General features: G+C 39.9%; 1 protein-coding gene across 1 annotated transcript in view; it reads right to left on the bottom strand.

Moving 5' to 3' along the window:
- LOC149250889 (RNA-binding (RRM/RBD/RNP motifs) family protein) overlaps nucleotides 1-25,707 on the bottom strand; it is a 54,035-nt gene extending 28,328 nt beyond the window's left edge. The window contains exons 1-4 of the mRNA XM_089459264.1: nucleotides 25,455-25,707; nucleotides 25,053-25,121; nucleotides 24,727-24,877; nucleotides 24,404-24,459 (exon numbers count right to left, since the gene is read on the bottom strand). Of these exons, the coding sequence (XP_089315390.1) occupies nucleotides 24,404-24,459; nucleotides 24,727-24,877; nucleotides 25,053-25,109 (264 nt within the window). The 5' untranslated portion in view covers nucleotides 25,110-25,121; nucleotides 25,455-25,707. The remainder of the gene's footprint in view (nucleotides 1-24,403; nucleotides 24,460-24,726; nucleotides 24,878-25,052; nucleotides 25,122-25,454) is intronic.
- Between the last annotated feature and the right edge of the window lie 1,256 nt (nucleotides 25,708-26,963).

Raw genomic sequence — 26,963 nt, 5'->3', positions numbered from 1 at the left:
AAGGTGATGGGGAAATATTCTTGGGGCAAGGGATGTACACTACAGAGATCCTCAAGAGGTTTCATATGCAGGATTGCAAGCCCATGACCACGCCTCTAGTCACAAACTAGAGGAAGGTGGGCACTAGGTAGAGTAGAGCGAGTAGATGCTACATTATACAAACAGCTCATCGGGTCGTTGATGTACTTAGTCAACACACAAGGGCACAGTAATAACACTGTGGGGGCAATAGGGGCACAACAATATTAATAAGGGGTACAACTACAATAGTAATGGGGTAATCACTAGTATTATAGGGACCCAACCTTCCAAGAGAGTTTGAGATGAAGAATATTGGGCTAATGCACTATTTCCTCAGGTTGGAGGTATGGCAAGGTGATGGGGAAATATTCTTGGGGCAAGGGATGTACACTACAGAGATCCTCAAGAGTTTCACATGCAGGATTGCAAGCCCATGACCATGCCTCTAGTCACAAACTAGAGGAAGGTGGGCACTAGTAGAGTAGAGCGAGTAGATGCTACATTATACAAGCAGCTCATCGGGTTGTTGATGTACTTAGTCAACACACAACCTGACATTTGTTTTGCAATGAACCAGTTGAGCCAGTTCATGGTGGATCCTACTAGTGTTCACTGGGTTGCTGCGAAGCTTGTTTTGAGGTATCTCAAAGGCACGACAAATTATCGATTATGGTACAGACAAGCTGTATGGAATGAGGCTTGAGGCTTCACGAACGCAGATTGGGCAGGGAGCTCCACATATCAAAAGAGTACTTCAGGTTGCGTCTTCAACATTAGGTCAGCAGTTGTTTCCTGTTTCAGCAAGAAACAGAGATCAGTTGCACTCAGTTCAGCAGAAGTCGAGTACATGGCTGCCAGTTTGGCAACATGTGAAGCTATCTGGATGAGGAAGTTGCTTGTCGGACTTTTCAGGCAAGAGATGGAACCCACTGTGATACACTATGACAATCTGAGTTGCATCAAGCTCTCTGAGAATCCAAAGATTTATGATCGCTCCAAGCATATCAAGATCGGGTATTATCATATCAGGGAATGTGTGCAAAAAGGGACTGTGAACCTCGTACATTCCAACATAGGAGAAAACAGCAGATATCTTGACCAAGGCATTGGCAAGAGGCAGTGCCTTTATTTCAAAGAATAGTTCAGAGTTGTACAGAATCCCTTCCTAGCTAAGAGGGAGTGTTGAAAATGTAGCGATGGAAGGTCTTTTGGCTTGTGCCTTAGCCAGTGAAGACCACATATTTGTCTTTCTCTAGCATGGATGTGAGTTCATGAGATAGACTTCAATTACAATGAGTTGATCTCCAGTTTACTGGAATGGTAATCAAGGTTGCATGCGTAGTGTTGGAGCTTCAATTCGTTGGAGTCTTATTCAATTTGACTATATGTTAAAATTTGGAAACTATGGCCAAACTCCACCTTGGATAGCTCATATGATGCAGCTGATATTTTTATTGGATTCCTCTTTTCGAGAGGTGTAGGATTGATCTAAAAATCATCTCATTCTGACATGTATAAATGGAATTATGAATTTATTTCGTTTATGGACAAATTGTTAAAGTCGACCAGCGAACTAATGTAGGCTCAGAAGCCCAAAAGTCACTTCCCTTCACCCTCAACGTTGTGTATATATAGAGGAATCATCTTCCTCATTTGGACACACATCAATCACTCATCTTTCTCTCTCCTCTCCTCATTGGTTCGTACAGCAAGCAGAAGCAACCTTCTCCTTTATGCGTTGACCTGGTTTGACTAAAATTGCAGACCGAAATTTCAGATCTGTTTTTGGGCTATTAGAGGGACATTGACCAATGTTGACCGAGGGTCAAACTTCATCTTTTGACTGAGTTTTTCAAGCAGGAAATTCATTTCTCTTAGGCCGCAGCTCCTAGCACACAAATCAAGGTGTTTGTCGCTGTTTGACCATTGTCGACTACAGAGTCGTTGACCGTAGAAATTTACTGTGCATTGACCAAGTTTGACCAGAATTTTCGGGGTTGTTTTGGGCTGATTTGGTCTATCTTTGGAGGCGAGTTGATTGGGTTTGACCGAGTTGATTTGGAGGAAGATTTCTTCTAAGTTGATAGGGTTGATTTTCTAGTTAGGGCATCCTATTGACCGCAGTTTGACTGGACAAATTTCACTGTATTGAATTTTGTATATTGTACTCTCTCTCTCTGTTGAACTTTTGAAGAATAATAAGAAGACTTGATCAAAGGGTTTCACCACATTGGGTTTTTTCCCTGGCATCCGCCAAATATTGTGTCCTCTTGTCTTGGCTTGTCTTCTGCTTTTTATTTGTGTTCCCTCTGCATTTACTATCATGTTAATGTGATTGCTAATCTGGAAATTGATATTGAGCTAATAAGGAAAATTGAAGTAAATTGCTCTTAAGCATAGAACATACCATTGTTATCTAAAATGAACATGGTATCGGAGCTGTGGTGAAGACAAAGCCCAAGCAAGAGTGAAAATAGCAATCACTAAGAAAAGCAATCACTGAGATTTGTTGGATAAGGACAAGATTCAATGGCCTCCGCATCTTACTTCAATCCTGATGACAAGCTCAATGATAAATCTGATTATTATGCATGGAAGATGTCTCTTGATTTGACTTTGGAAGAACAAGATGTCATGGACTATGTGCAAAGAAAGATTATTGAACCTCCTTCAAATGCACTGCCTGCCACTGAGACAAAGTACAAGAAAGGTGAAGTCAAAGCAAAGAAGATCACCAAGGATTTTATTAACAAGCATTTGGTTGCATACATCTTGCATACATCTCTGATTTGAACACATCTAAGGAAACGTATGACAGGTTGGTTGGCATGTTCAAAGTTAGCAATACAAACCGAGTTCTCTTCCTCAAAAACAAGTTGAAGGACATAAAGAAGAAAAGAGGTGAAGATATCCAATCCTACTTCATGTGGATTACCAAGATAAAAAATGATCTTCTTTCAATTGGATAAGTTATTGCGGATAGGGAGCTCACTCTCATTGCCCTTGGAGGTCTCCCTCGTGAGTGGCATGTGTTCAACACTACTATCCTCAACAATAACAAGATTCGAAGTTTTGATGAATTGTTGACTAGATGCACTCAAGAAGAAACAAGAAAGATGGAGAGAGACATGCCTTCTAATAGGAGTGACCCTACTGCATTCTCCGCTCATGCTAAAAAGAAGAACAATGCAGGTTCAAAGAAGCAATGTCAAGGAAGACCGAGATTCAAAAATGGAAGGAAGGGAAGATGCTTCATTTGTAACAGGTTTGGCCACTATGCTAGGGAGTGTCCTAATAGAAGGGATACACCTCATGATGATGACAACCACAACCACAACAATTTTAGGGGCAACAACAATCAAAGGAATGGCATATTCAACAACAAACAAAAAAGGAATGCTCCTGCTACTCAACATGGAAATGGTCGACCTCCCAAAAGATCAAGAAACTCCAGGTATGATGAATCTAATGTTGTAGATAACAAGCAAAAAGAATTTTATCTTATATCTGCCCTCTCTACTGCCTCTCCTCTGGATACCTTGGGAAATTGGTTGATTGATAGTGGTGCCTCAAGGCACTTCACTGGGTATAAGGAAGCTCTTTCAAATCGATAGAAAAGGATACAAATTTGGAAATCATTCTTGGAGACAATGCCACCTATCCCGTGAAGGGAGTTGAAAATGTTACTCTTCAATTGAATCAAGGTAACACCATTCATCTACAAGAAGTACTATCTGTATCCGATCTAAAGAAGAACCTGGTATCTATCTCGACAATGGAAGACAAAGGATTCAAGGTGGCATTCATCGATGGAAAGGTACATGTTTGGAATAGAAATTTCAAAAAAGCATTTACTCTTGGATTCAGGGTTGATAGCTTATATCAAGTTGGAGGAAACTCGTTGGGAGCTATGTCTTGCGACACATCTCTTCAATCCAAATTATGGCACCGAAGGTTTTCTCATCTACGTTATAAGGCTCTACCGATGTGAGGAAGATGGTGACAGGTATGCCCGAATTTGAAGCAGAACATGAAGGTGTTTGTCAAGGATGTGCCGAAGGAAAACATATAAAGGGACCATTCCCCTCAAGTGATAGCAAGACTACCGACATTTTGCAATTGATTCATTTTAATCTATATGGTATGATGTCTGTGACATCCTTGGGCGGATATGTATTTTATGTTATCTTTGTGGATGATTCTTCTCGCAAAACTTGGATATATTTCTTGAAGAAGAAGGACGAAGTATTCTCATGGTTCCGTTCTTTCAAAGCCTTGGTCGAAAATCAAACAGGGAAGAAGGTCAAAATATTGAGGACCGATAATGGAACCAAATATGAATCAAATGAGTTCAATGACTATTGTAGAGAAGCTGGCATTAAGAGGAAGACTACTACCGCATATACTCCTAAGCAAAATGGTGTTGCTAAAAGGAAGAACCGTTCTATTATAGAAGCCACTTGTGCCATGCTTCATGATCAAAGCCTTCCAAAGTTCTTATAGGTTGAAGCTGCCAACACTGTTGTATACGTTCAAAATAGATGCCCCCATCAAGCGTTGGACTCCAAAACTCTCGAAGAAGTTTTCACCGGTAAGAAACCTAATGTTTCTCATTTTAGAACTTTTTGGTAGCCCCATATATTTTCATGTGCCGAAATAAAATAGAAGCAAATTGGATGCATATGGGAAGAAAGGAACATTTGTGGGCTACAGTGAAACTTCTAAGGCATATAGGATCTATGTGCCTAGTCAAAGAGAAGTGGAGATAAGTCATTATGTCACCTTTGATGAAGATGTTGCCCTTGGGAAGATTAGTAACCTTCCTATTCCAAGGAAGGACAAAAACGCAGATACAGGAAAGCAGGGAGGCAAGGAGAACAGCAGGATGAGTCAATGCCCGGTGTTGAAGGACCAATGGATCCCATTGATCCACCTCCTCATGAGCCCTCCTCCTCAAAGAGGAGACTCTCATGGCTTAGGGAAACTCTCGAAGATGTTGAGAAACATGTTGCACCAAGGGGGACATTTCGTGAAAGTAAGAAGCCGAATAGGTACCAAGGGTACTTAACTGCCATGAGCAACATTGTTCAAACTGAGCCTTGCACATTCGAAGAAGTTGTAAAGCACCAAGTTTGGAAGGATGCTATGAACGAAGAGTATGAGTCGATTATGAAAAATGATGTTTGGGATGTGGTCCCTAGACCCAAGGACAAATCCGTTGTGTTAGGGTCCTATAATTTATAGGATCAATGATCATTGAGTATTTGTTTTTAGTATTTTAGATTGTAAATAATATAGCTTTATGCAAATGATTTCCAAAAAAAGGATGGAAAAATGAAAATAAAAAGTGAAAAGAGGGTATAAATACAACAACAACAACAACAAAAATGATAAATGAACCCCACAAAAAAATGAATAAACATGAAAGTGATGCTAGCTTAAGTGACACTACTAGCCTTCTAGCTTTGTAATAAATAAATTTGCGAAATTGTGTGCTGCTTGTTTAAAATGCCACAATCCCTTTGGCCTGAGACATACAGTTTAATCATGCTCAAGTTGTTTTCAATTTATGTTAATTAGGTTAGAATGAATAACTTAACCAAACAATTTAATCTTGGTTAAGATTAGGTAGTTAGAATAGGTGAATAATGTTAATCCAACTAGTTAATCTAGATTAATTTGGTTGATTAGATTAGTCTGGTGTTTGAAATAAATAGTCTTTATCTCTTACAATAAAATTGAAGGGGTTTTCATACTCAAATGCACCCACATCTGCTTTCAGATAGCCTTAGAATAGGAAAATGAAGATTTTTATGTAATAAGTCTGAAGTATTCCCTTATCCAAAGTTTTGGACCTTGGGTTATGTTTCATGCGCCCAAAAAGATATGGCGGGGCCCTCCTATGTTAAACCTCCCCTTACTCCCCCATCCCTGATCATTCACCGCATAGATCCGACAGCCCATGATAGGTTTCGGACCCCCCCCCAAAGCGACAATGTTTAACGACCGGGGGGGGTCCAAATAGCGGTTTACCGCCCACCTACATGTCGCCACCAGGTGATTTCGGACCCTCCCCCCCCCCCTCCACAAACCGAATATCACCGCACCCCCCTCCAAAAGTTGTTTTGCTATCCCGCTTCAGCTCGCCTTCCTGCCAATGGTTGCCTCCACGTCCCGTCACAGCTGCCACTTCCATCGCGCCACCTCACCCTACCCCGTCACTCCCGCCGACGGTCCCGCTCCACTCATCCACCAACCCTTAAGTTGCCACATCTGAGACCGTTGTAACGTCCATAAATCCCCTATTCGTTTTCCTACGCCATTACAGGAGTTAATGCCCTTAAAAGATCATTAATCCAATGGTTAAGGCCAGTTCACAGCAAATAAATATGAAATTCATCACTGCGATTACACTTTTCTTTCCTCACTCATTCAATAGTGCTCCCGCCCCTCTGTGCTCTAATCTTGCCGTGGCATTTCTATTGCCTATCATTCATAAATTTACAGAGGTCTGCCACTCTGAATTCCTGCCATTATTGGACACAGCGGTTTCTTGTTGTTACATTCTTCAATTCTCCATTCTGTAACCACCATGGCACCTAAAACTGCCCCCGTAATCAATCCAATGCTTACCCCCCCTATCGACTTAGACCATACCCCACTTGCAAACCGAGATTACAAAATCGTCGAAACACAGTGTGAATTCGACTTGTTCGAATTACGCTGCTAGTTTCGAGATAATTTCCTTGACCAATCCGATGAGATACACCTCTAGCAATCTAGACTCCCTCTGTTTGTTGTTCCCCAATCCTATCATTTTCCAGAGTTCTTTCTAAGATGCCAAGCCTCTTACCTTGCAAGCAAGAGGGCAATTATCTCCCCAAATGGTGAAATTCTCTTCACCATCACAGCTGACAACATTAATCAAATATTGCAGGTTCCCCACTGTGATTCCCTCTCACCTTTCTCCCTTGAAGCTCTCAAATAAATTTACCAGAAATTAACTTTCCCCCAGAGAGTTGCCATCTTTGAAATCTTCCTCCCCAAAAACTCTCAACTCCCCAAGAAAAACCCCCCATATCCCTCTTCTATGTTCCCTCAAAGGACAAGACAGATTATTTGTGTTTTGTCTTCCATTCTTAGTTACTATTCAAATGAGTCGGTAGATGAGCCTATTCTAGGCTTTATGTCCACCCTTTCTTCAGAAGAAGAACCATCATTCACCTTTGACTATGGTAAGTTCTTATCACATGTAATTCATGAACAATTCCTTCAGTTTTTAACTGAAGGAATGTTCAGATATTCATCAATTCTTATGTATATGTTTATGTTTTTCCAAATAGATAAGTTTCCATTCTCAATGCAGAAACTTGATCAACAAGGAGAGCCACAGTCAATTGTTTTCTGGACTTCTTTAACCAGAAAACAATCACAGGAATTCAGTTTCTCAAAGTTCATAGACCAATTTGTGTATCCAGCCACTTGTTTGTTAAGTGGCCAGCAGGTTCCAAGGATCAATGAAGACATTCAGAAGGTTCTGCAACTCAGTGAACAGGTCAAAACAAGGGATCAGTACCTTTACCAATCATTCACAGAGATTAGAGTGTATGGTTCAGAGCTGCCACCATACAAACTGCACAAGTATTTGCCAAAGAGAATATTTGCCTTTAGAATACATCAGGCAAATCATTCATTCTGATAACATACATTTCGTGGCAGCCAAGAAGAAATCTCAGTTAAGGATCAAGACACAAGTAGGACCCTTCATCTGCAACAGTAGAGCAGCAGGAGAGGAAGCAAACCTCCTGTTGAAACAAATGAACTTTCCTCTCAATTTCACTTGGTCTTATGACCCCTTTGGGGTAATTTCCAAGTTGAGAGTGGAACAAAAAGCTACACCATATATGCACATTTAGAGGCCTGGTATATGAACTAGCACACTTGGGTGGAAAATACATTGCAGGAGGCCAAGGAGCAGGTACTTTCCAGGACAGCTTCAGAGACTCCCATACCCAAAGAGAAAACAGATAAGAGAGCAAGAGAAGATGATTCTCCAGTCACCGAAGTCTCAGCTAAAGAATTTAAAATATATACTAAGAAGCTTAAAGTAGGCTCAGGTTCTAAAATAGAATTTCCATCACTGGAGGACACACAAGGCACTATTGTACTCTCAGGTTTGAAGACTTTCAAGCTGGACAGTGGTACTACAGAATCTCCATCATCTTCATCAGTTACTAAAGAGATTCCAGCTACTATCCCTCAGACACCAAAAACATCCACAAAGCAGAGAAAGTTGGACATTTTTCAGAGATACAAGGAGATTAAGCAGCAGAATGAGGCCATTCATGATAACATATTAGCTCAATTCAAAAAGAAATCCTCATACATTCAGCACAGACTCATCTCAACATATGATACAGAGAAGGGAAGGATGCATATGGCATTCTTGCAAGCCCAGGTCCCTCAACCAAAGTCAGCAGCAGATTTCAAACAAACCACTTTTGAATTTGAAGCAAAGGGTGTTCATCCTTTGGACCAAATAGTGTTAAAATTGGCAACTAGGGCCAAACTCCATGTGGGTCACCTCATTTATGGCCGCTGATATTTTTCCTAGATTCCTCTTCTCGAGAGGTGTAGGATTGATCTAAAGATCATCCGATTCCGACAAGTATTTATAGAGATATGAATTTATTTGTAATTAATTGACAAATTGTCAAGGTCGGCTAGCACCTAAATGTGTGGCACAAATCATATAAATACAAGTGAGGTTGATTCATTTCAACTCATTTCATCTCTCACATTCTTCTCTCTCTCCTTGCATGATTAGGTATACACAAGGAAGAGGATCTCTCACAAGTGGGAAGCAAGAAGACGCACACTGAAAGAGGACGCAGAAATTGTTGACTGCGTTGACCGAGTTTGACTGAGGCAACAGAAGGCATCTTTGACCTGCGTTGACCAAGCGTTGAATCATCAAGGGTGCGATTTTGGTATGGCTACCTCTCCTAAGCATGCCACAAATTTTGACGCGGAAACCAAGGCAATCTGACCTCTGGTTTGACCAGCGTTGACTGACCTAGTTTTGGGCAGCAGGTTGACTTCAGTCAACAGCAGTTTGACTATGTTTTTGGGGTTGTTCACGGGTTGTTTCTTCAGGCTGTTAGAGGGCTAGTTGACCGGAAATGGACCAAGCATATTGGAGGTCAATTTCAACTCATTTGACCAAGAGAGGCAATATTGTTGATCTAGGGGTTGTTGCTACTGATATAAAATTACAAAATTCTGATTTTGTACTATTTCTCTATGCTGAACTATTGAAGATAAAAGAAGATTTGATCAAAGGGTTTCCCTGCATTGGAGTTTGTCCCTGGCTAGCCGCCACATCTTGTGTCTCTTGTCTTGGCTTGTTTTATGTTGATCATTTAATGTTCTATCTGCACTTTACTTAATGTATATGTGATTGCTAATCTATGGCTAATAAGAAGAAAAGAAGTAAACTGCTCTAAGCATAGAAAATACCATAATTTAACATGGTATCAGAGCTGAGGTGAAGACAAAGCCCAAGCAAGAGCAAGATCAAGAGTAATCACCGAAGAGAAGGTTGGCAAGGCTATCCTAAAAACTTCATGGGGTCCTCAGCACTCTTCCCTGCGGAAGACAAGCTCCGTGAGAAGTCTGACTATCACAGATGGAAGATGTCTCTCGACCTGACTTTAGAAGATTAGGAAGTGTTGGACCATGTGAGAGGCAATATTGTTGTGCCTCCATCAAATGCATCCGTTGCTGCCAAAAGCAAGTGGACCAAGGGAGAAGTCAAAGCAAGGAAGATCATCCGGGACTCTATCGACAAGCATCTGGTGGCCTATGTTTCTGAGCTGACAACCTCCAAGGAAATCTACGATAGATTGGTGAGTTTATTTAAAGTTAATGATGCAAATCAAGTTTTGTTCCTCATAAATAAGCTTAAGGAAATTAAGAAGGGCAAAGATGAGAGTATGCAAGCATATTTCATAAGGATCACCGAGTTCAAAAATGATCTCCTATCTACTGGGGAAGTAGTTCCTAACAGGGAAATGATTATCACAACTCTTGGAGGACTGCCACCTGAATGGTATATATTCAAGACTACTCTTCTCAACAATAATGTATTCAAGAAGAGACCAGGATGGAAGAGCAAGAAATCCCCGCACTTAAAGGCCATCCCTCTGCGTTTTCTTCTCATGCTAAAAGAAGAAACAATTCTGGGACTAGATCCAAAGGAAAGGTTGGACCAAAGGGTGGAAGAAAAGGACGATGTTACAATTGCAACAAAATGGGCCACTTTGCGAGGGAGTGCCCTAATAAAAGGGACTCACACCATGACAATGACCAAAATCACTCTCAAGGCAATCAAAGGAATGGCAGGTTCAATGGCAGAGGTAAAAGAAATGTCAGAAATCAAGGAAGAGGACAACCCTTCAAGAAGGCAAGAAACTCCAGGTATGAATCTAATGTTGTTAACAATAAGCAAGATGAATATTGTCTACCCGTAACCCTCTCTACTACTGCTCCCCGGACTCGTTGGGAAATTGGCTTATTGATAGTGGTGCCTCAAGGCACTTCACTGGTTACAAAGAAGCTCTCTCCAATCTGATAGAAAAGGAGACCAACCTGGAAATTGTTCTTGGGGACAACGCAAAATATCCCGTGAAAGGCGTAGGGAATGTCACTCTTCCATTGAATCAAGGTAATACAATTCATTTGCAAGAAGTCCTATATGTACCTAATCTCAAAAAGAACCTGGTGTCCGTTTCAGCAATGGAAGACAAAGGCTACAAGGTAACCTTCATCGATGGCAAGGTACGTGTATGAAAAAAGAATTTTAAGGAAGCTTTCACTCTTGGGTTTCAAGTCGATTCATTATATCAGGTCGGAGGAAGTCCGTTGGGTGTCATGTCTTGTGACACATCACTTCAATGTGAACTATGGCATCAAAGGTTTTCTCACCTTCATTATAAAGCTCTACCCAATGCAAGACAAATAGTGACAGGGATGCCCAAGTTCCGAGTAGAGCAAGAAGGCGTATGTCCTGGATGTGCCGAAGGGAAGCTCAAAAGGGGACCATTCCCCACAAGCCAAAGCAAGACCTCTGATATATTGCAGTTGGTTCACTCAGACATATCTGGTATGATGACTGTGAACTCCTTGGGAGGATATTTATATTACCTCACTTCTACAGATGATTATTCTCGCGAGACTTGGATATACTTCTTGAAAAAGAAGGATGAAGTGTTCACTTGGTTTCGTCACTTCAAAGCCTTGATCGAGAATCAAACCGAAAAGAAGATCAAGATCTTAAGGACTGATAATGGGACTAAGTATGAATCCAATGAGTTCCATGACTTTTGCAAAGAGGTTGGCATTAAGAGGGAGACTACAACACCATATACTCCTGAGCAGAATGGTGTGGCGGAAAGGAAGAATCATACAATTGTGGAAGTTGTTCGTGCTATGCTTCACGATCAAAGACTTCCGAAGTTTCTATGGGCCAAAGCTACAAATATCGTCGTATATGTGCAAAACTGATGCCCTCATCAAGCATTGGATTCCAAGACTCCCGAAGAGATGTTCACTAGTAAGAAACCTAACGTATCTCATTTTAGAATTTTTGGAAGTCCTGTATATTTTCATGTGCCGAAGGAGAAAAGGAATAAATTGGGTGCATCTGGAAAGAAAGGAATCTTCGTGGGCTATAGCGAAAATACTAAGGGCTATTCAATCTATGTGGTTGGTCAAAGGGAAATCGAGATTAGCCATGATGTCACCTTTGACGAAGATATGGCTCTTAGCCAATTTGACAATCTTCCTACTCAAAGGGGATCTAAAGAAGCTGACACCGGGGAACCAAAGGAAAAGGAAGATGAGACAATGCCCGATGTGGAAGAACCTATGGATCCTATTGATCCCCCTCCGCAAGAGCCTTCCTCTTCTAGGAATAGGCCTTCATGGCTTAGGGGGACACTTGATGATGTTGAAGAGCACGTTGCACCCAGGGGAACCTTCCGCGAAAGTAAGAAGCCGACCAGGTATCAGGGATACTTGACCATCATGAGCACGATCATCCAAAATGAGCCTTCATCATTCACAGAAGCTGTCAAGCATCAAGTATGGAAGGATGCTATGACTAATGAATATGAGTCCATCATGAAAACGATGTCTGGGATGTGGTCCCCAGACCCCAGGACAAAGCAATTGTCACTTCGAAATGTCTTTACAAGATAAAGCATGCAGTTGATGGAAGTGCGGAAAAGTATAAGGCTTGTTTTGTCGCTCGTGGCTTTTCTCAGAAGGAAGGTATAGAATCTAGACTATGATGATATATTTGCACCTATTCCCCGATATACCACCATCCGCTCGATCATAGCCCTTGCTGCTTCGTAAGGATGGAACCTACATCAGATGGATGTCAAGACCGCATTCTTGCATGGTTCAATCAAAGAGGAGGTCGATGTGGAGCAACCCGAAGGATTTGAGATTCATGATCAAGAATCTCATGTGTGTAGGTTGAAGAAGGCCCTCTATGGGCTGAAGCAAGCACCCCGAGCGTGGTATGAGAGGATCGATAACTACATGATGACGTTGGGATTCACTACGAGTGAAGCCGACCCTAACCTTTACTTTAAGGTTGAGGATGACAATCCTCTCATACTGGTGTTGTACGTTGACGACCTCTTTCTAACAGGGGCAGACCCTCTCATTCACAAATGTAAGAGGGAGTTAGCTTCTGAGTTTGAAATGAAGGACCTAGGACTGATGCACTATTTCCTAGGACTCGAAGTCTGGCAAAAGCCAGGGGAGAATTTCCTATTTCAAGGAAAACATGTGGTGAAGATATTGGAGAGATTCGATATGATGGACTACAAATCTGTGACTACCCCGATGGAGCTTGACTTCAAGAAGTTAAGCGGTAGTGCTGCCGGACCTATTTTACGAAATGCTACCGAGTATCGTCAACTCATCGGAGCATTGATGTTCTTGGTGAACTCCCGTCCGGATATATGTTTTGCAGTCAACATATGGTTGAGCCTCACCACTCACATTGGATTGGTGCCAAGAATCTGTTGAGATATCTTCGTGGCACAATCACTCATGGGTTGAGATACACTACCGAAAATGTGAGACTACATGGATATACCGATGTTGCTTGGGCAGGCAATGTGATGGACTGAAAGAGCACTTCCGAGTGTTGTTTCTCATTGGGATCTACCTCGATATCCTGGATGAGTAGGAAGCAGAAGTCGGTGGCTTTGAGCACCGCTAAGGCAGAGTATATCGCTACTAGTATGGCCTCTTGTGAGGCGGTCTGGTTGCGGAAGCTCTCCAGTGAGTTGTTTGGGTTTACATTAGATACCACCGTGATCCTGTGTGACAACCAGAGCGGGTTTCGTTTATCAGAGAATCCTGTATTTCATGATCGCTCCAAGCATATCGATATCAGGTACCACTATATTCGGGATATGGTGCAGCGAGGAGCAATAAGGCTCCAACATATCGGTACAAATGAACAAGTCGCCGACATTTTGACAAAGCCCCTAGGAAAGGTCAAATTCTTGACTTTCCGAGAACGACTTGGTGTTGTTTAGAGACCCTCTTATGAGGGTCGAGTATGATGTATTGAGCTCAAGGAGCTCCAGGGGGCCTAGGGTACTTGTTGGAGCGACATGCAACCACAGGGCGACTCACCATCCCCTGGTGGTGCACTATGTACAGGGTGAAAGGTTCAATCTTCCCATGTGACACCCCGTGGTGACTGTAGGACAGGATGAATAGTTCTCCTGTGGGCCAGAATGATTAGTTCTCCGTGGCGACTGTGGAACAGGATGATTAGTTCTCCGTGGCGACTGTGGAACAGAATGATTAGTTCTCCGTGGCGACTGTGGAACAAGATTATTAGTTCTCCTGTGGGCCAGGATGATTAGTTCTCCTGTGGAGACTGTTGGATAGGATGATTCGTTCTCCTGTGGACAGGAAGATTAGTTCTCATGTTGAGGCATCCTACCCATGCAGACTAGGACTCATGGGAAATACCTCTCATCTGATCAATGAGTAGGGAAATGGGTTAGGGACCATTAGTAGTACTATCGATGGATGCATCGTTGTATCTACCGTACTCCCTATGTTAGGATGACCTCCATTGACTTGGGATCAATGATTCTGATCTGGGATCAGTGAGAGTGGTATGACACACTCTAACACTGACTTCGGGTCAATGGAGGATGGTATGATACATCCTCGATCATTTCTTCTTCTTCATAGTTCGAGCAAAGCAGAACAGGACCAAGTAGTGCAGGGCAGTGCAATTGATGGCTGGGATAGTAGCGATGGTCAGACGGATTGCAAATGGAGTTCTCCCTAGTTGAGAGGGAGTGTTAAAATTGGCAACTAGGGCCAAACTCCATGTGGGTCACCTCATTTATGGCAGCTAATATTTTTCCTAGATTCCTCTTGTTGAGAGGTGTAGGATTGATCCAAAGATCATCTGATTCCGACAAGTATTTATGGAGATATGAATTTATTTGTAATTAATTGACAAATTGTCAAGGTCGGCCAGCAACTAAATGTGTGTCACAAATCATATAAATACAAGTGAGGTTGATTCATTTCCACTCATCTCATCTCTCACATTCTTCTCTCTCTCCTTGCATGATTGGGTATACACAAGGAAGAGGATCTCTGACACGTGGGAAGCAAGAAGACGCAAGTTGAAAGAGGACGCAAGAAAGAGGACGCAGAAATTGTTGACTGCATTGACCGAGTTTAATTGAGGCAGCACAAGGCACCTTTGACCTGCGTTGACCAAGCGTTGACTCATGGAGGGTGCATTTTTGGTGTCGCTGCCTCTCCTAGGCAGGCTGCAGATTTTGGCGCGGAAATCGAGGCAATCTAGCCTCTGGTTTGACCAGCGTTGACTGCCCTAGTTTTAGGCAGCAAGTTGACTTCAGTCAACAGCAGTTTAATTGTGTTTTTGGGGCTGTTCAAGGGCTATTTCTTCAGGCTATTCGAGGGCTAGTTAATTGGAAATTGACCAAGCATATTGGAAGTCAACTTCAACTCGTTTGACCAAGTTTGACTTTGTTGATCTAGGGTTTGTTGCTACTAATATAAAATTACAGAATTCTGATTTTGTACTATTTCTCTCTGCTAAACTATTGAAGATAACAAAAGATTTGATCAAAGGGTTCCCCGCATTGGGGTTTGTCCCTGGCTAGCCGCCGCATCTTGTGTCTCTTGTCTTAGCTTGTTTTCTATTGATCGTTTAATGTTCTATCTGCACTTTACTTAACGTATATGTGATTGCTAATTTGTGGTTAATAAGAAGAAAAGAAGTAAATTGCTATAAGCATAGAACATACCATAATTTAACAAATAGATATGCACAGGCAGGCAGGAGAGATGGTGTATTCCACTTTTACACAGACTGCCATTATTGCCTCTAAGCTAGGGGTTACTTTAAATAATGTGCGGTCTCAACTCAAATTGTAGAAAATTTCCTTACTTGCCAAAGATACCAAAATCAAATACTTGGAGGAAATGGTGGTCAAAGCAGGCCTCGATCCAATCAATTCAAAATCTACGGAGGAAACAATCAGAAAGAAGAATGTTGACATAGCAACATTAAAGAAACAATTGAAGCTGCTAGCAACAGAAGACCCCCACGCCAAGGAACTTGGAGAGACAAAACTACAAAAGAAAGAAATGTTGAGGCTTTTAGTGGAACAAGGTGCCCAGATCAAAGCAATGGAAGAAGAAATGGACAAGCTAATAAAGGAAAAGGAACAGAATTCACAACTTACAGTTGTTCCTCTCGATGCTGTTCCTATTGCATCTCTACTGCAAACAAGTGTCCCTACAGCAACCACTACAGCAGGAACATCATCTTCAACAGTGCTTCCCACATCAGTTGTGGATGACTCAGTGAAGTTAGCTCAATCTATGGAAAATATGTCAATACAGGAAGAAGAGCTAAAGAAACTAAAGTTGGAGATAAAGGCGTTACAGGAGCATAGTACAAGGTTTGAAAATGCTTACTTGACAGAAACACAAAAGTCCCAGACATTGTCTCAAAGATTGCATAAAATGGAAAAAGATTGTACATTGGCATAGGTGAAGGAAAATATCTGGAAAAGGATTAATGCAGACATGGGGGAAATTTGGCCTTCAATCCAAATCATATTTGAACAACGGGAGCTTATTGAACGGCCAAATGGAGCTTATTGAACGGCCAAATGAAGGCATTGAGCAAGACAAAAAGCAACTAGGAGATAAACCAAATGAAGCCATTAAGCTTATAAAATTTCTAAATTCCAAGAACAGTCAAGAATTCGAAGAGTTAGAAATTGAAGACAAGACTGAAACAATTTTGGAAGTTAGAAAGGTGCTGACTAAAACGAATCTAATGAGATGGCTTGAAGAGAAGGGTCAAAACATGAACACAGGTATACAGAGATTCTTTGCCAAGCTAGAGCCTCTCTACAAGAAAGGACTTCCAAACTTGTTAGTGATTAACGACAAGCTCAACACGTGGCCAAATTATAGTGAGCAGATTATGAACAAGGCAAGAGATAGCTCAAAAGTTACAGCCGGAAGACTCAGCATGACAGGAAAGGTGTTCCTGGAAGCATTATCATATGATCTTGATATTCAGTATGCAATTCCGAACTTGTTCATCACCCGGCCGACATTTGCTAGGTATACTGAAGTTGACGAAGTGTACAAGAAGTTAATGAAGATGAATATCCCAAGCGAACAGCGTTGGGATAAACTCTGTGAATTACTTGAGTAAAAGGTAATTTTCGTGGCACGACTCAGCGTTACAGCACATACAGTATTTCAGCACCAAACAGCTAGTTGTTCCCTCATTTCAGTACCACCACTTCAGAAAGTTCAATTTCCCTAATTTCATTGTAATAAGTTAGCTTAATTAAGTCCTATTATTTTGTAGATACATCCTCGTCATCCTGATAAGATACTTTTTGTAAATTAGTTATAAATACTTCAATTGTTGAAGTAATAGAGGTTGGTTTTTGTACGAAGAAACTCTATTGTATTTCTCTCTAAAGCATCAGCAGATTTTCCAAGTAATACAGAAGCTCTTTCACAGGACTCATGTGTCAAATTGGTGGTGAAGTACATCTATCTATCTTATGTGTTTATACTTCTATGTCTAAAGCACATATTTGTTTTCTAAATCTGAATTATTCAATAGATAAATAAAGGGCAGAATTTGTTTAAATCTACACTCTGCACCCAGCTACGAATAATTTCTATGTTTTCTTCTGATCTTTGAATATAGAATTCAGGTAACAATGCTCTATATTTTAAAGTGAACCTTAATCTGTTCTTCTTCTCCATTTCACAGACTTTAAAGAATCCAGTCAGTTTGGCTACCTTGCCTTGTGAGATCTATTTGTAAATACTATAGTCAATCTGTATTTTATGTAATAGACTCCATAGCCCAATGGAAGTCTAAGTTAACAACCAACCATTCAAATACAAACAAACCCTAAACTTAATAACTAGCCTAATATTCAACCAAACAAAGTTAAATTTGACAAAAAGAGCCCTCTCTGAAGCTGGCAGGCGAGATCCCAGCTTCCAAAGTAGGTTTGTGGTTACCTTGGTGATTTTCATCTGCACCCTCAAAAAATTGTTGAGTGCTAACACGTTGTCACCTCGAAATGGCTCTACAAGATCAAGCATGGAGTTGATGGAAGTGTTGAAAAGTTCAAGGCCAAGTTTGTTGCTCAAGGCTTCTCTCAAAAGGAAGGTGTGGACTACGATGAGATATTTGCACCAATTGCCCAATATACCACCATTCGTTTGATTATAGCCCTTGTTGCCTCGCAAGGATGGAACCTACACTAGATGGATGTCAAAACTGCCTTCTTGCATGGTTCAATTAAAGAGGAAGTCTATGTAGAACAACCTAAGGAGTTCAAAGTTCAAGATCATCAGACACATATATGTAGGTTGAAGAAAGCCCTCTATGGGTTGAAGCAAGCTACCCGAGCTTGGTATGAAAGGATCGACAGCTATCTGATGAATCTAGGTTTTACAAGAAGTGAAGTTGATCTGAACATTTACTTTAAGGTTGAGAATGACAGACCTCTCATCTTGGTACTTTATGTGGACGATCTCTTTCTGACAGGTGCAGACCCTCTTATTCATCAATGTAAGAGGGAGTTGGCTTCTGAGTTTGAAATGAAGGACCTAGGACTAATGCGTTATTTCCTAGGGTTGGAGGTCTGGAAAAATCCAGGTGAGATTTTCCTTTCTTAAGGAAAATACATTGTGAAGCTACTTGAAAGATTTGGGATGGTGGACTGCAAGTCCGTGACTACTCCGATGGAACTCCACTTCAAAAAGTTATGCGGAAGTGCTACTGGGCCAGATTTGGGAAATCCTTCTGAGTATCGTCAACTCATGGGGGCCCTGATGTTCTTAGTGAACTCTCGTCCAGACATATGCTTTGCAGTGAATACATTGAGTCAATTTATGGTCGAGCCTCATCACATACATTGGATTGCTGCCAAGAATCTCTTGAGATATCTTTGGGGCATAATCACCTATGGATTGAGATACACTATCGGGAATGTGAGGCTCCATGGTTATTCTGATGTTGACTGGGCTGGCAGTGTGGTGGATCGTAAAATCACATCGGGATGTTGCTTCTCTCTAGGTTTTGCTTCAATATCCTAGATGAGCAGGAAGCAGAAGTCGGTTGCTTTGAGCACCGCCAAGGTTAAATATATTACTGCTAGTATGGCCTCCTGTGACGTTGTTTGGTTGAGGAAGCTCTTTAGTGAGTTGTTTGGACATGTGTTATATACCACCGTGATCTATTGCGACAACCAAAGTGGGATTCGTCTTTCTAAGAATCTCGTGTTTCATGACCGCTTCAAGCATATTGATATCAGTTACCACTTTATCCGGGATATGTTACAACGGGGAACAATAAGGCTTCGTCACATTGGGATTGATGAACAGGTCGCAAATATTCTTACGAAGCCCCTGGGAAGGTCAAATTCTTAACCATCGTGAACGACTTGGATTCGTGGAGAGGCCCTCTTATGAGGGTCTCGTTTGATTTGGAGAGTGAGCTCTGGGAGCTCCGAGGGGCTTGGGGTACTTCTTAGAGCGATGAGCGGCCATAAGGTGAGTGGTTCACCTTCACCTAATGGTGCGTTGTGTACAGGTCAGTGGTTCACCTTCCCCTGTGATACCCCATCATGGTTGAGATATGCATAGGATGAGTGGTTCACCTTCTCCTATGGCATATGAGCAGGATGAGTGGTTCGCGTTCACCTGTCGATACATCCTACCCATGCAATCTGGGACTCATGGGAAGTACCTCTCATTTGGCCAATGAGTTGGGAAATAAGGATAGGGACCATAGTCCTACCAATGGACGCATCGTGTACTACCATACTCCCTATGCTAGGATGTTTGATATTGATCTAGGATCAATGGAGACTGACTTTGGGTCAGTGGGGAGTGGTATGATACACTCTTGATTATTGGAGACTGACTTCAGGTCAGTTGAGAATGGTATGACACATTCTCGATCATTATTTCTTCATGGTTCAGCAAAGCAGAGTATAACATGGATGTCAGAGATGGTACAAATTGATAGAGGATTTGGCAGGTGGAGTTCTTCCTAGTTGAGAGGGAGTGTTAAATTTGACAAATAGGACCAAACTCCACCTTGGACAGCTCATATGATGCAGCTAATATTTTTATTGGATTCCTCTTTTCGAGAGGTGTGGGATTGATCTAAAGATCCTCTCATTCTGACACGTACAAATGGAATTATGTATTTATTTCGTTTATGGACAAATTGTCAAGGTCAACCAGCAAACTAATGTAGGCTCAGAAGCCCAAAAGTCACATCTCTTTACCCTCAACGTTGTGTATATATAGAGGATTCATTTTCCTCATTTGGACACACATCAATCACTCATCTTTCTCTCTACTCTCCTCATTGGTTCGTACAACAAGCAAGAGCAACCTTCTTCTCTATGCGTTGACTTGGTTTGACTAAAATTGCAGGCCGAAATTTCAGATCTGTTTTTGGGCTACTACAGAGACATTGACCAGTGTTGACCAAGGGTCAAACTTCATCTTTTGATTGCGTTTTTCAAGTAGGAAATTCGTTTTTCTTAGGCCGCAGCTCTTGGCACACAAATCGAGTTGTTTGCAGCTATTTGACCAACATTGACTGCAGAGTTGTTGACCGCAGAAGTTGATTGTGCAATGACCAAGTTTGACAAGATTTTTCGGGATTATTTTGCGCTGATTTGGTCTATCTTTAGAGGCCGAGTTGACTAGGTTTGACTGAGTTGATTTGGAGGAAGATTTCTGCTAAGTTGACCAGCATTGACTTTCTAGTTAGGGCATCTTGTTGATTGCAGTTTGACTGGACAGATTTGACTGTACTAAACTTTGTATATTGTACTCTCTCTCTCCGCTGAACTTTTGAAGAATAATAAGAAGACTTGATCAAAGGGTTTCCCCACATTGGGGTTTTTCCCTGGCATCTGCCAAATATTGTGTCCTCTTCGCTTGGATTGTCTTCTACTTTTTATTTATGTTCTATCTGCATTTACTATCATGTTAATGTTATTGCTAATCTGGAAATTGATATTGAGCTAATAAGGAAAATTGAAATAAATTGCTCATAAGCATAGAACATACCATTGTTATCTAAAATTAACACTATAGGACGAGGTGGCAGTTACCAATTCAATTAGAATGAGTTAAGTCTTTAGTGTTAATTGAAGAGAGAACGAGTTAAGACTCCAATGTTGATTGGAGAGAAAACGAGTGTTGAAAATGCAGCGAGTAAAGGTCTTCTGGCTTGTGCCTTAGCCAGTGAATACCTCGATTTATCTTTCTCTTAGTATGAGTGCAAGCTCATGAGATAGACTACAGTTAGGATGAGTTTATTTCCATTTTACTGGAATGATCATCAAGATAGCATGCATAGAATTGGAGTTTCAGTTAAGTGGAGTCTTCATCAGTTTGACTACAGAACGAGGTGGCAATTACAGAATCAGTTAGAGCGAGTTAGTCTCCAGTGTTGATTGGAGAGAGAGAACAAGTTAAGAGCATCAATGTTGATTGGAGAAAGGACAAGACGAACTCTCAGTTAACTCGTCAATCTCTAAATTTGAACTAGGTCTCCTTGCATGCTCGAATTGGACCTATAAAGAGGAGGATGAAGGCACAGGAAATCATAAGTTTTGTGCACAAAGATTTGTGTGACAAGATAGCTCATGAGTTTGTGAGAGGAGCCTTGATTGTGGAGAGCATAGAGATTGTGTCCTAAGAACAGGGAGCACATGTGCGCTAGAATCTAGGAGGTTGGTTGTGCGTGGAGAATAGGAGTTGGGTCCTCAAGAATAGGAGGCAGAAAGTGCGCAAAGAAATAGAGCACAAGGGCGCTAAAAAATAGGACCTGAAATGCGCTAGAAAATAGGGAATTTGTGTGACAAGATAGCTCATGAGTTTGTGAGAGGAGCCTTGATTGTGGAGAGCATAGAGATTGTGTCCTAAGAAACAGGGAGCACACGTGCGCTAGAATCTAGGAGGTTGGTTGTGCGTGGAGAATAGGAGTTGGGTCCTCAAGAATAGGAGGCAGAAAGTGCGCAAAGAAATAGAGCACAAGTGCGCTAAAAAATAGGACCTGAAATGCGCTAGAAAATAGGGAATCTGTGCAAGGAATAGGGCTGCCAAGTGCGCAAGGAAGGAGGAGCAAGATCGGGCAAGAAATCAGTGAATTTGCAAAGCAAGTCAAGGAGGCAGCAGAGGATTGGTTGTGAGCTAGAGGGTCAAGATCAAGTAGTGATCAAGGCAGGCCAAGATCAACTATTCAGTTGAATTTGTGAGAGAAGCAGAATGCTTCCTCAAGAGAGACAAATTGCTTTGTAATAGATTCAATTGCTCCAATGCAATTAATAAAATACCACATCAAGCAAGCAGATTTTCTCTGTTGGGTTTCCTAAGAAAAAATAGTGTGTCAATTTGTGTGATGTGTTTTTATCTTTGTGTTTTTATTCCATTGCTTATGAATTGTTAAGAAACTCAATATCTTGGTGAAAGTTAACTAGGTTTCAGTATTCAGTTATTCAGCTAAGTAGTTGCAAAGTTTCATGGAAATTTAACAACGAGATGAACTCTCAAATAACTCGCAATCACAACTCGAACTTCTAAACTGAACTAGGCCTTCTTGCATGCTTGAATTCTATCTATAAAGAGAAGGACGAAGGCACAAGATTAAACAACCTTCAGAGATCAATTCTTTGTGTGTGGAGTGCACAAAATTGAGGAGCTTGTGCGCTAAAAAAAAGGAGGCCACAAATGCACAAGGAAATAGGAGATTTGTGCTAGAAAATAGGAGCCCAATTGTGCACTAGGAAATAGGAGCAAGTGTGCGAAGAAATAGGAGCTCCATTGCACAATGATTGTGGAGCAGGGATCAGGGATTCTCAGGGAAAGTCAAGGCTATTCAGCAGGAGAATAATTGTGTTCTCAAAGACAGATTGCTGGCTGCAGTAGCAGCATGAATTGTAATAGATCCAATTGCTCAAGAACAATCAATAAAATACCACAACAAAGAAAGCAGGTTTTCCCTTTTGGGTTTCCTGGGTAAAACAAGCGTGTCAATTTTGTGTGCATGTGTTTTTATCTCTGGTGTTTTTCTGCTGCTTATAGATTGTTAAGAAACTCTGTATCTTGGTGAAAGTAAATTTGGTTTCAGTTTTCAGTTGCCTTGTTTTCAGAGTTTCAAAAAAATTAACATGAAAACAATTGAGAAGATTCAGTTTTGTTGTTGAGAACTTCTAGAATCCTGTGTGTATTGTTTGAAGAGCCCAATGTTTCGGGTGAACACTTCACCCATCTTCAGGGCAGGAAGCTTAACTAATGATAGGAAGAGTACTTGACCAGAATATATAGAGAATGGGGGAAGAATTAGCCGTTAGAGATAGTGAGATTAAAGGAACGTTGCATAAATGATAATTTTGACTAAAACTATAGAGAGAGAAATAATTGATTTAAAATTGAAATTAAATTATAATTTATTATAATCCAAAGATTTGTTAGTTAAATTAAAATCATTGAAAAAAGAAATATATATAAATAAATAAATAGTCTTTTATATATTGGATTTCAGCCTTCGGACAGATTAGTACTGAGATTGCACATTAGGCCAATGGCTGCCAGTTTTTTGTCATTAGTGTGTTATATGCTAGATAGTGTATAAGGGCTTCATAGTTGAAACCTGAAGGAATGTTTTTCAGGAAACAGTAAGGCACCAGCTTGCCAAGGCTCTTAAAGGAATATTCCAAGTTTTCAGCACTCACACACAGTTTGGCTGGAAAAGTCCTTTGTCTTCAAGGAAGGTACGCGCTTGCCAGGCTTGTCAATGTTATTCAGATCATACCACAGCCCTTTCAGACCTGAAGACAATTCAGAGGGATCTCTTTTTCAATGATACTGTTGGTTCATACCCAGTTTTGCAGGAATAACTTTTACATGTATTGGTTATCACTTATCAGCCTTTGCATGGTTTATACTGTGCTGGAATGTTACACCACTGGCTTTTTTGTCATTGGAACTGTTATAGACTAGAAAGAGGATAAAGACTTGAAGGTAAAGGAAGGGATGCTTGCCATACCCAAGGGAATATAAGTTTTATTTTTGTGAAAATTATGAGAAATGCATCTGCAGAATGTACGGTATTATATCTAATGAAAGGTTATGACTTTTTACCAGGAAAAAAATTGAAGAACATAACACAAAATTTTTAAGGAAAGTGGCAAAACTTGCCACTTGTTCCTATAAAATATAAACTTATTTAAAAGGTCAAAATACCTAGGGATATGTCTAAAGATATATTTGAATAAAATCTAATCCTAGTAATCTATGCCCCAAACTTTCAATTTCCCCCTTCTCTGCTACTGGCAAAACCTAAAATCATGCTACGTGCAACAAACAAACTCCTCTGTAGTATTCAAGCAAGGCACACTGCACAACTGTGATGACCCAGCAGATTTTTCATAAGAAATACGTAATTAGAGACCTGGGCAACAACGATGATAACCTATAGACATCTTAAACATAATAAATTAGCCTTTCATTCATTGTGAAGTATACTACAACACATAACAGATTAAATTAATCATAATGAACAATGATAAATCCGACAGATTATGATTTACAATTTAGACAGTTGCATAAATTAAGCCTTTAAAAGATTATCTTCAGAAGTCTTGCATAATATGTTAATGCATAAAAAATATGTTTAAATTGAAATCCTTGAAATAAAAATTTCATGTCTAACCTTTCTGTTCCGGGCGATTCGAAGTCGTTTGATTGCCCCAAACTGGCTAAAAAAACCTTATGAACAAAATGATGACAATGTGTCAATGAATAAAGAATCCTTTAGTTAAGAAAATGAAAACAACTAGTGTTGTCCCAAAGAAAAACTGAGAGAAATAAATTTGGAAAACTACACGATAAGCAATAAGTTGCATGGTACTGTATGAAATATTTGCCATTTGAAATTCCACCTCAGATTATATAATATATATGCGATTTGTTTTCCAAATTAATATTAACATTTACAATTACCAAAAAAAAAACTTAAAATAAAACAATGCTTACCTCTCATTTGGTCCTCGAAAAATCCGTGTGGTATGTGCCCAATATACAGAACAGTAGGTTTCTTTTTCTCACTGGCTATTGGATATTTTTCCTGCGCTTGTTTCTTTATAGGAACAGTCTGAACTTGGTTTACATTGTTTCCCTCCAGAGGCTGGAGAAATAAAGTACAAAAGAACATTAAGAGAGCAAAAAACAAACTTTTGTTACGCATATTAAATCAAACTGGATCACTTCCCCAAAAATAAAGTTGGAGTCAATTAGCAAAGATTTCCATTAACGTCAACATTGCAACTTTTTATAAATAGGTTCAAGGCAATTGAGTATACCCAAAAATCATCCATACCAACTGTCTCCTCGGCCTTCTTCTTTGCCCTATTACCCATTTTGCGCTCTAACTGAAACATGGCGATGTAAAAGACAATGAGATATCGAACAGATTAATTTCATAGTAAAATACCATGAAATGTCCAACAGATAAGAACGACTGAATAAAAAGATTTTGACCTACCCAACATATCACAATCCCATGAATCATAGCAATGACAAAACAATAATGGAAACATAATATCAATTATTTGAGAGGATATGTGAAGACAAGGGCCAAGGATAAGCTACCTCTAAAAGAAGAAAGCTCTCGTAGTAAAAATGTAAAAAGCAGAGCGCTAAAATAAGAAAGAACATGTTTGTGTTTTGAGAAGGAGATGCATCCAGAGAATGTTAAAACTTACGTGTGCGATAAGTCAGAAAATACGCCAAGGGCGAAGGGCGAACCAGAAAGGAAGGAACCTTATTCCCTCGGTAAATCTCGTCCCTTCCAATTTAGGATTTTAGCTCCTGCTTCAACTACGCCTAACAGGGTACACACGACTCTGAAATCCCCAGCTTTTGCCTTCTGGGGTATGCAATACCTTCCCACACTGGCGCTTAAGCTTAAACCCTGGGATCACTAGGGTAACGAGCTTTTAGATGGAAAGCATTTTTATATAATACCTGTATTATATTGATCATCAATATGGTCGTAGTGAAATCATAGCTATGATGTGATTGTGATGGTACTTTGTGCATTAAAAAATTTTAAATTGGAATAATGAAATTACCTCTTTTAATACAATTTTAGAATTAGAGATGGCAGAGGTAGATAGAAGTAAAAAATAATGAAATAGTTAGACCATTGTATTTAAGTAAAATAATGTAATAATTTTTGGTGTAATTATTATTTATTATCTTTATTTTTTGGTGTATTTATTTTTGTTCTTTTATGTTTAGTTGATGGTAGTAAATAAAATAAAATATTATAATAAAGATGTGTTTAAATAATATTACATTGTAATTGGTTGGTACAATTTAGTTTAAATATAGATAAATTAAAGTAAAAAACAATAAAGGCATTAGTTTTTTATATTCCAAAATTAAAGTAAAAAACAATAAAGACTTTAGATTTTTATATTCCATTATCTTTAAAGTTAATTCTATGTTAACTTGTTTCTCTAGAGTCTCAAGATCGTTGTTACTATTATCTATAGTTTTTCTTGTACAAAAAAGAGGTTTTCTGTAATGTTCTTCCCAAAAAAAATATGTTGGAATCACAAACCAATTTTTTTACTTGTCTAGAGACCAAAATACATACTAGTTAGAAAATGCTATGACGTTCTTAAATAATATAATTCAATGTTGAACTATTGATGCATATGGGAGCTCTTTTACTAATATCAACACCTTCAAAAAATAAATATAAAATTGTTCAATATGTTGAAGCGAAAAACATAAAATGTTTCAATACTCAATAAAATAAGCATGCATAAGAAAATAACATAATACTACATCTGAAAACAATTAATTATTCATGTTACTTATATAATTGTTTGTTGGATGGAAAGTAATTGTTATCTCAATGTTTAAATTTTCAATGCATATGGGAGTTATTTTACTAATATCGACACCTTCAAGAAAGAAATGTCAAATTGTTCAATATGTTCAAGCGAAAAAACATAAAACGCTTCAATGCTCAATAAGATAAGCATGCTTGTTTGCATAAGAAGAAAAAAACCTAATACTACATCTGAGAACAATTAATTACTCATGTTACTTATACAATTGTTTGTTGGGTGCAAAGTAACTCATATCTTGATGCTTGAAAGCTAATGTATTATCCAAATGTGTTGTGAAGATAAATCCCTTTTGCGGACAAAAGCGATCTCTCTAGCCCAATGAGTGGGTCTAGCAACAAACTGAACAAA

This window comes from Pinus tabuliformis, chromosome 7, assembly GCF_031772625.1.
Source record: "Pinus tabuliformis cultivar Carrire ecotype Pingquan chromosome 7, CPIR1, whole genome shotgun sequence".
NCBI classification, from domain to species: Eukaryota; Viridiplantae; Streptophyta; class Pinopsida; order Pinales; family Pinaceae; genus Pinus; species Pinus tabuliformis.
This window is presented reverse-complemented; position numbering and strand designations above follow the sequence as displayed.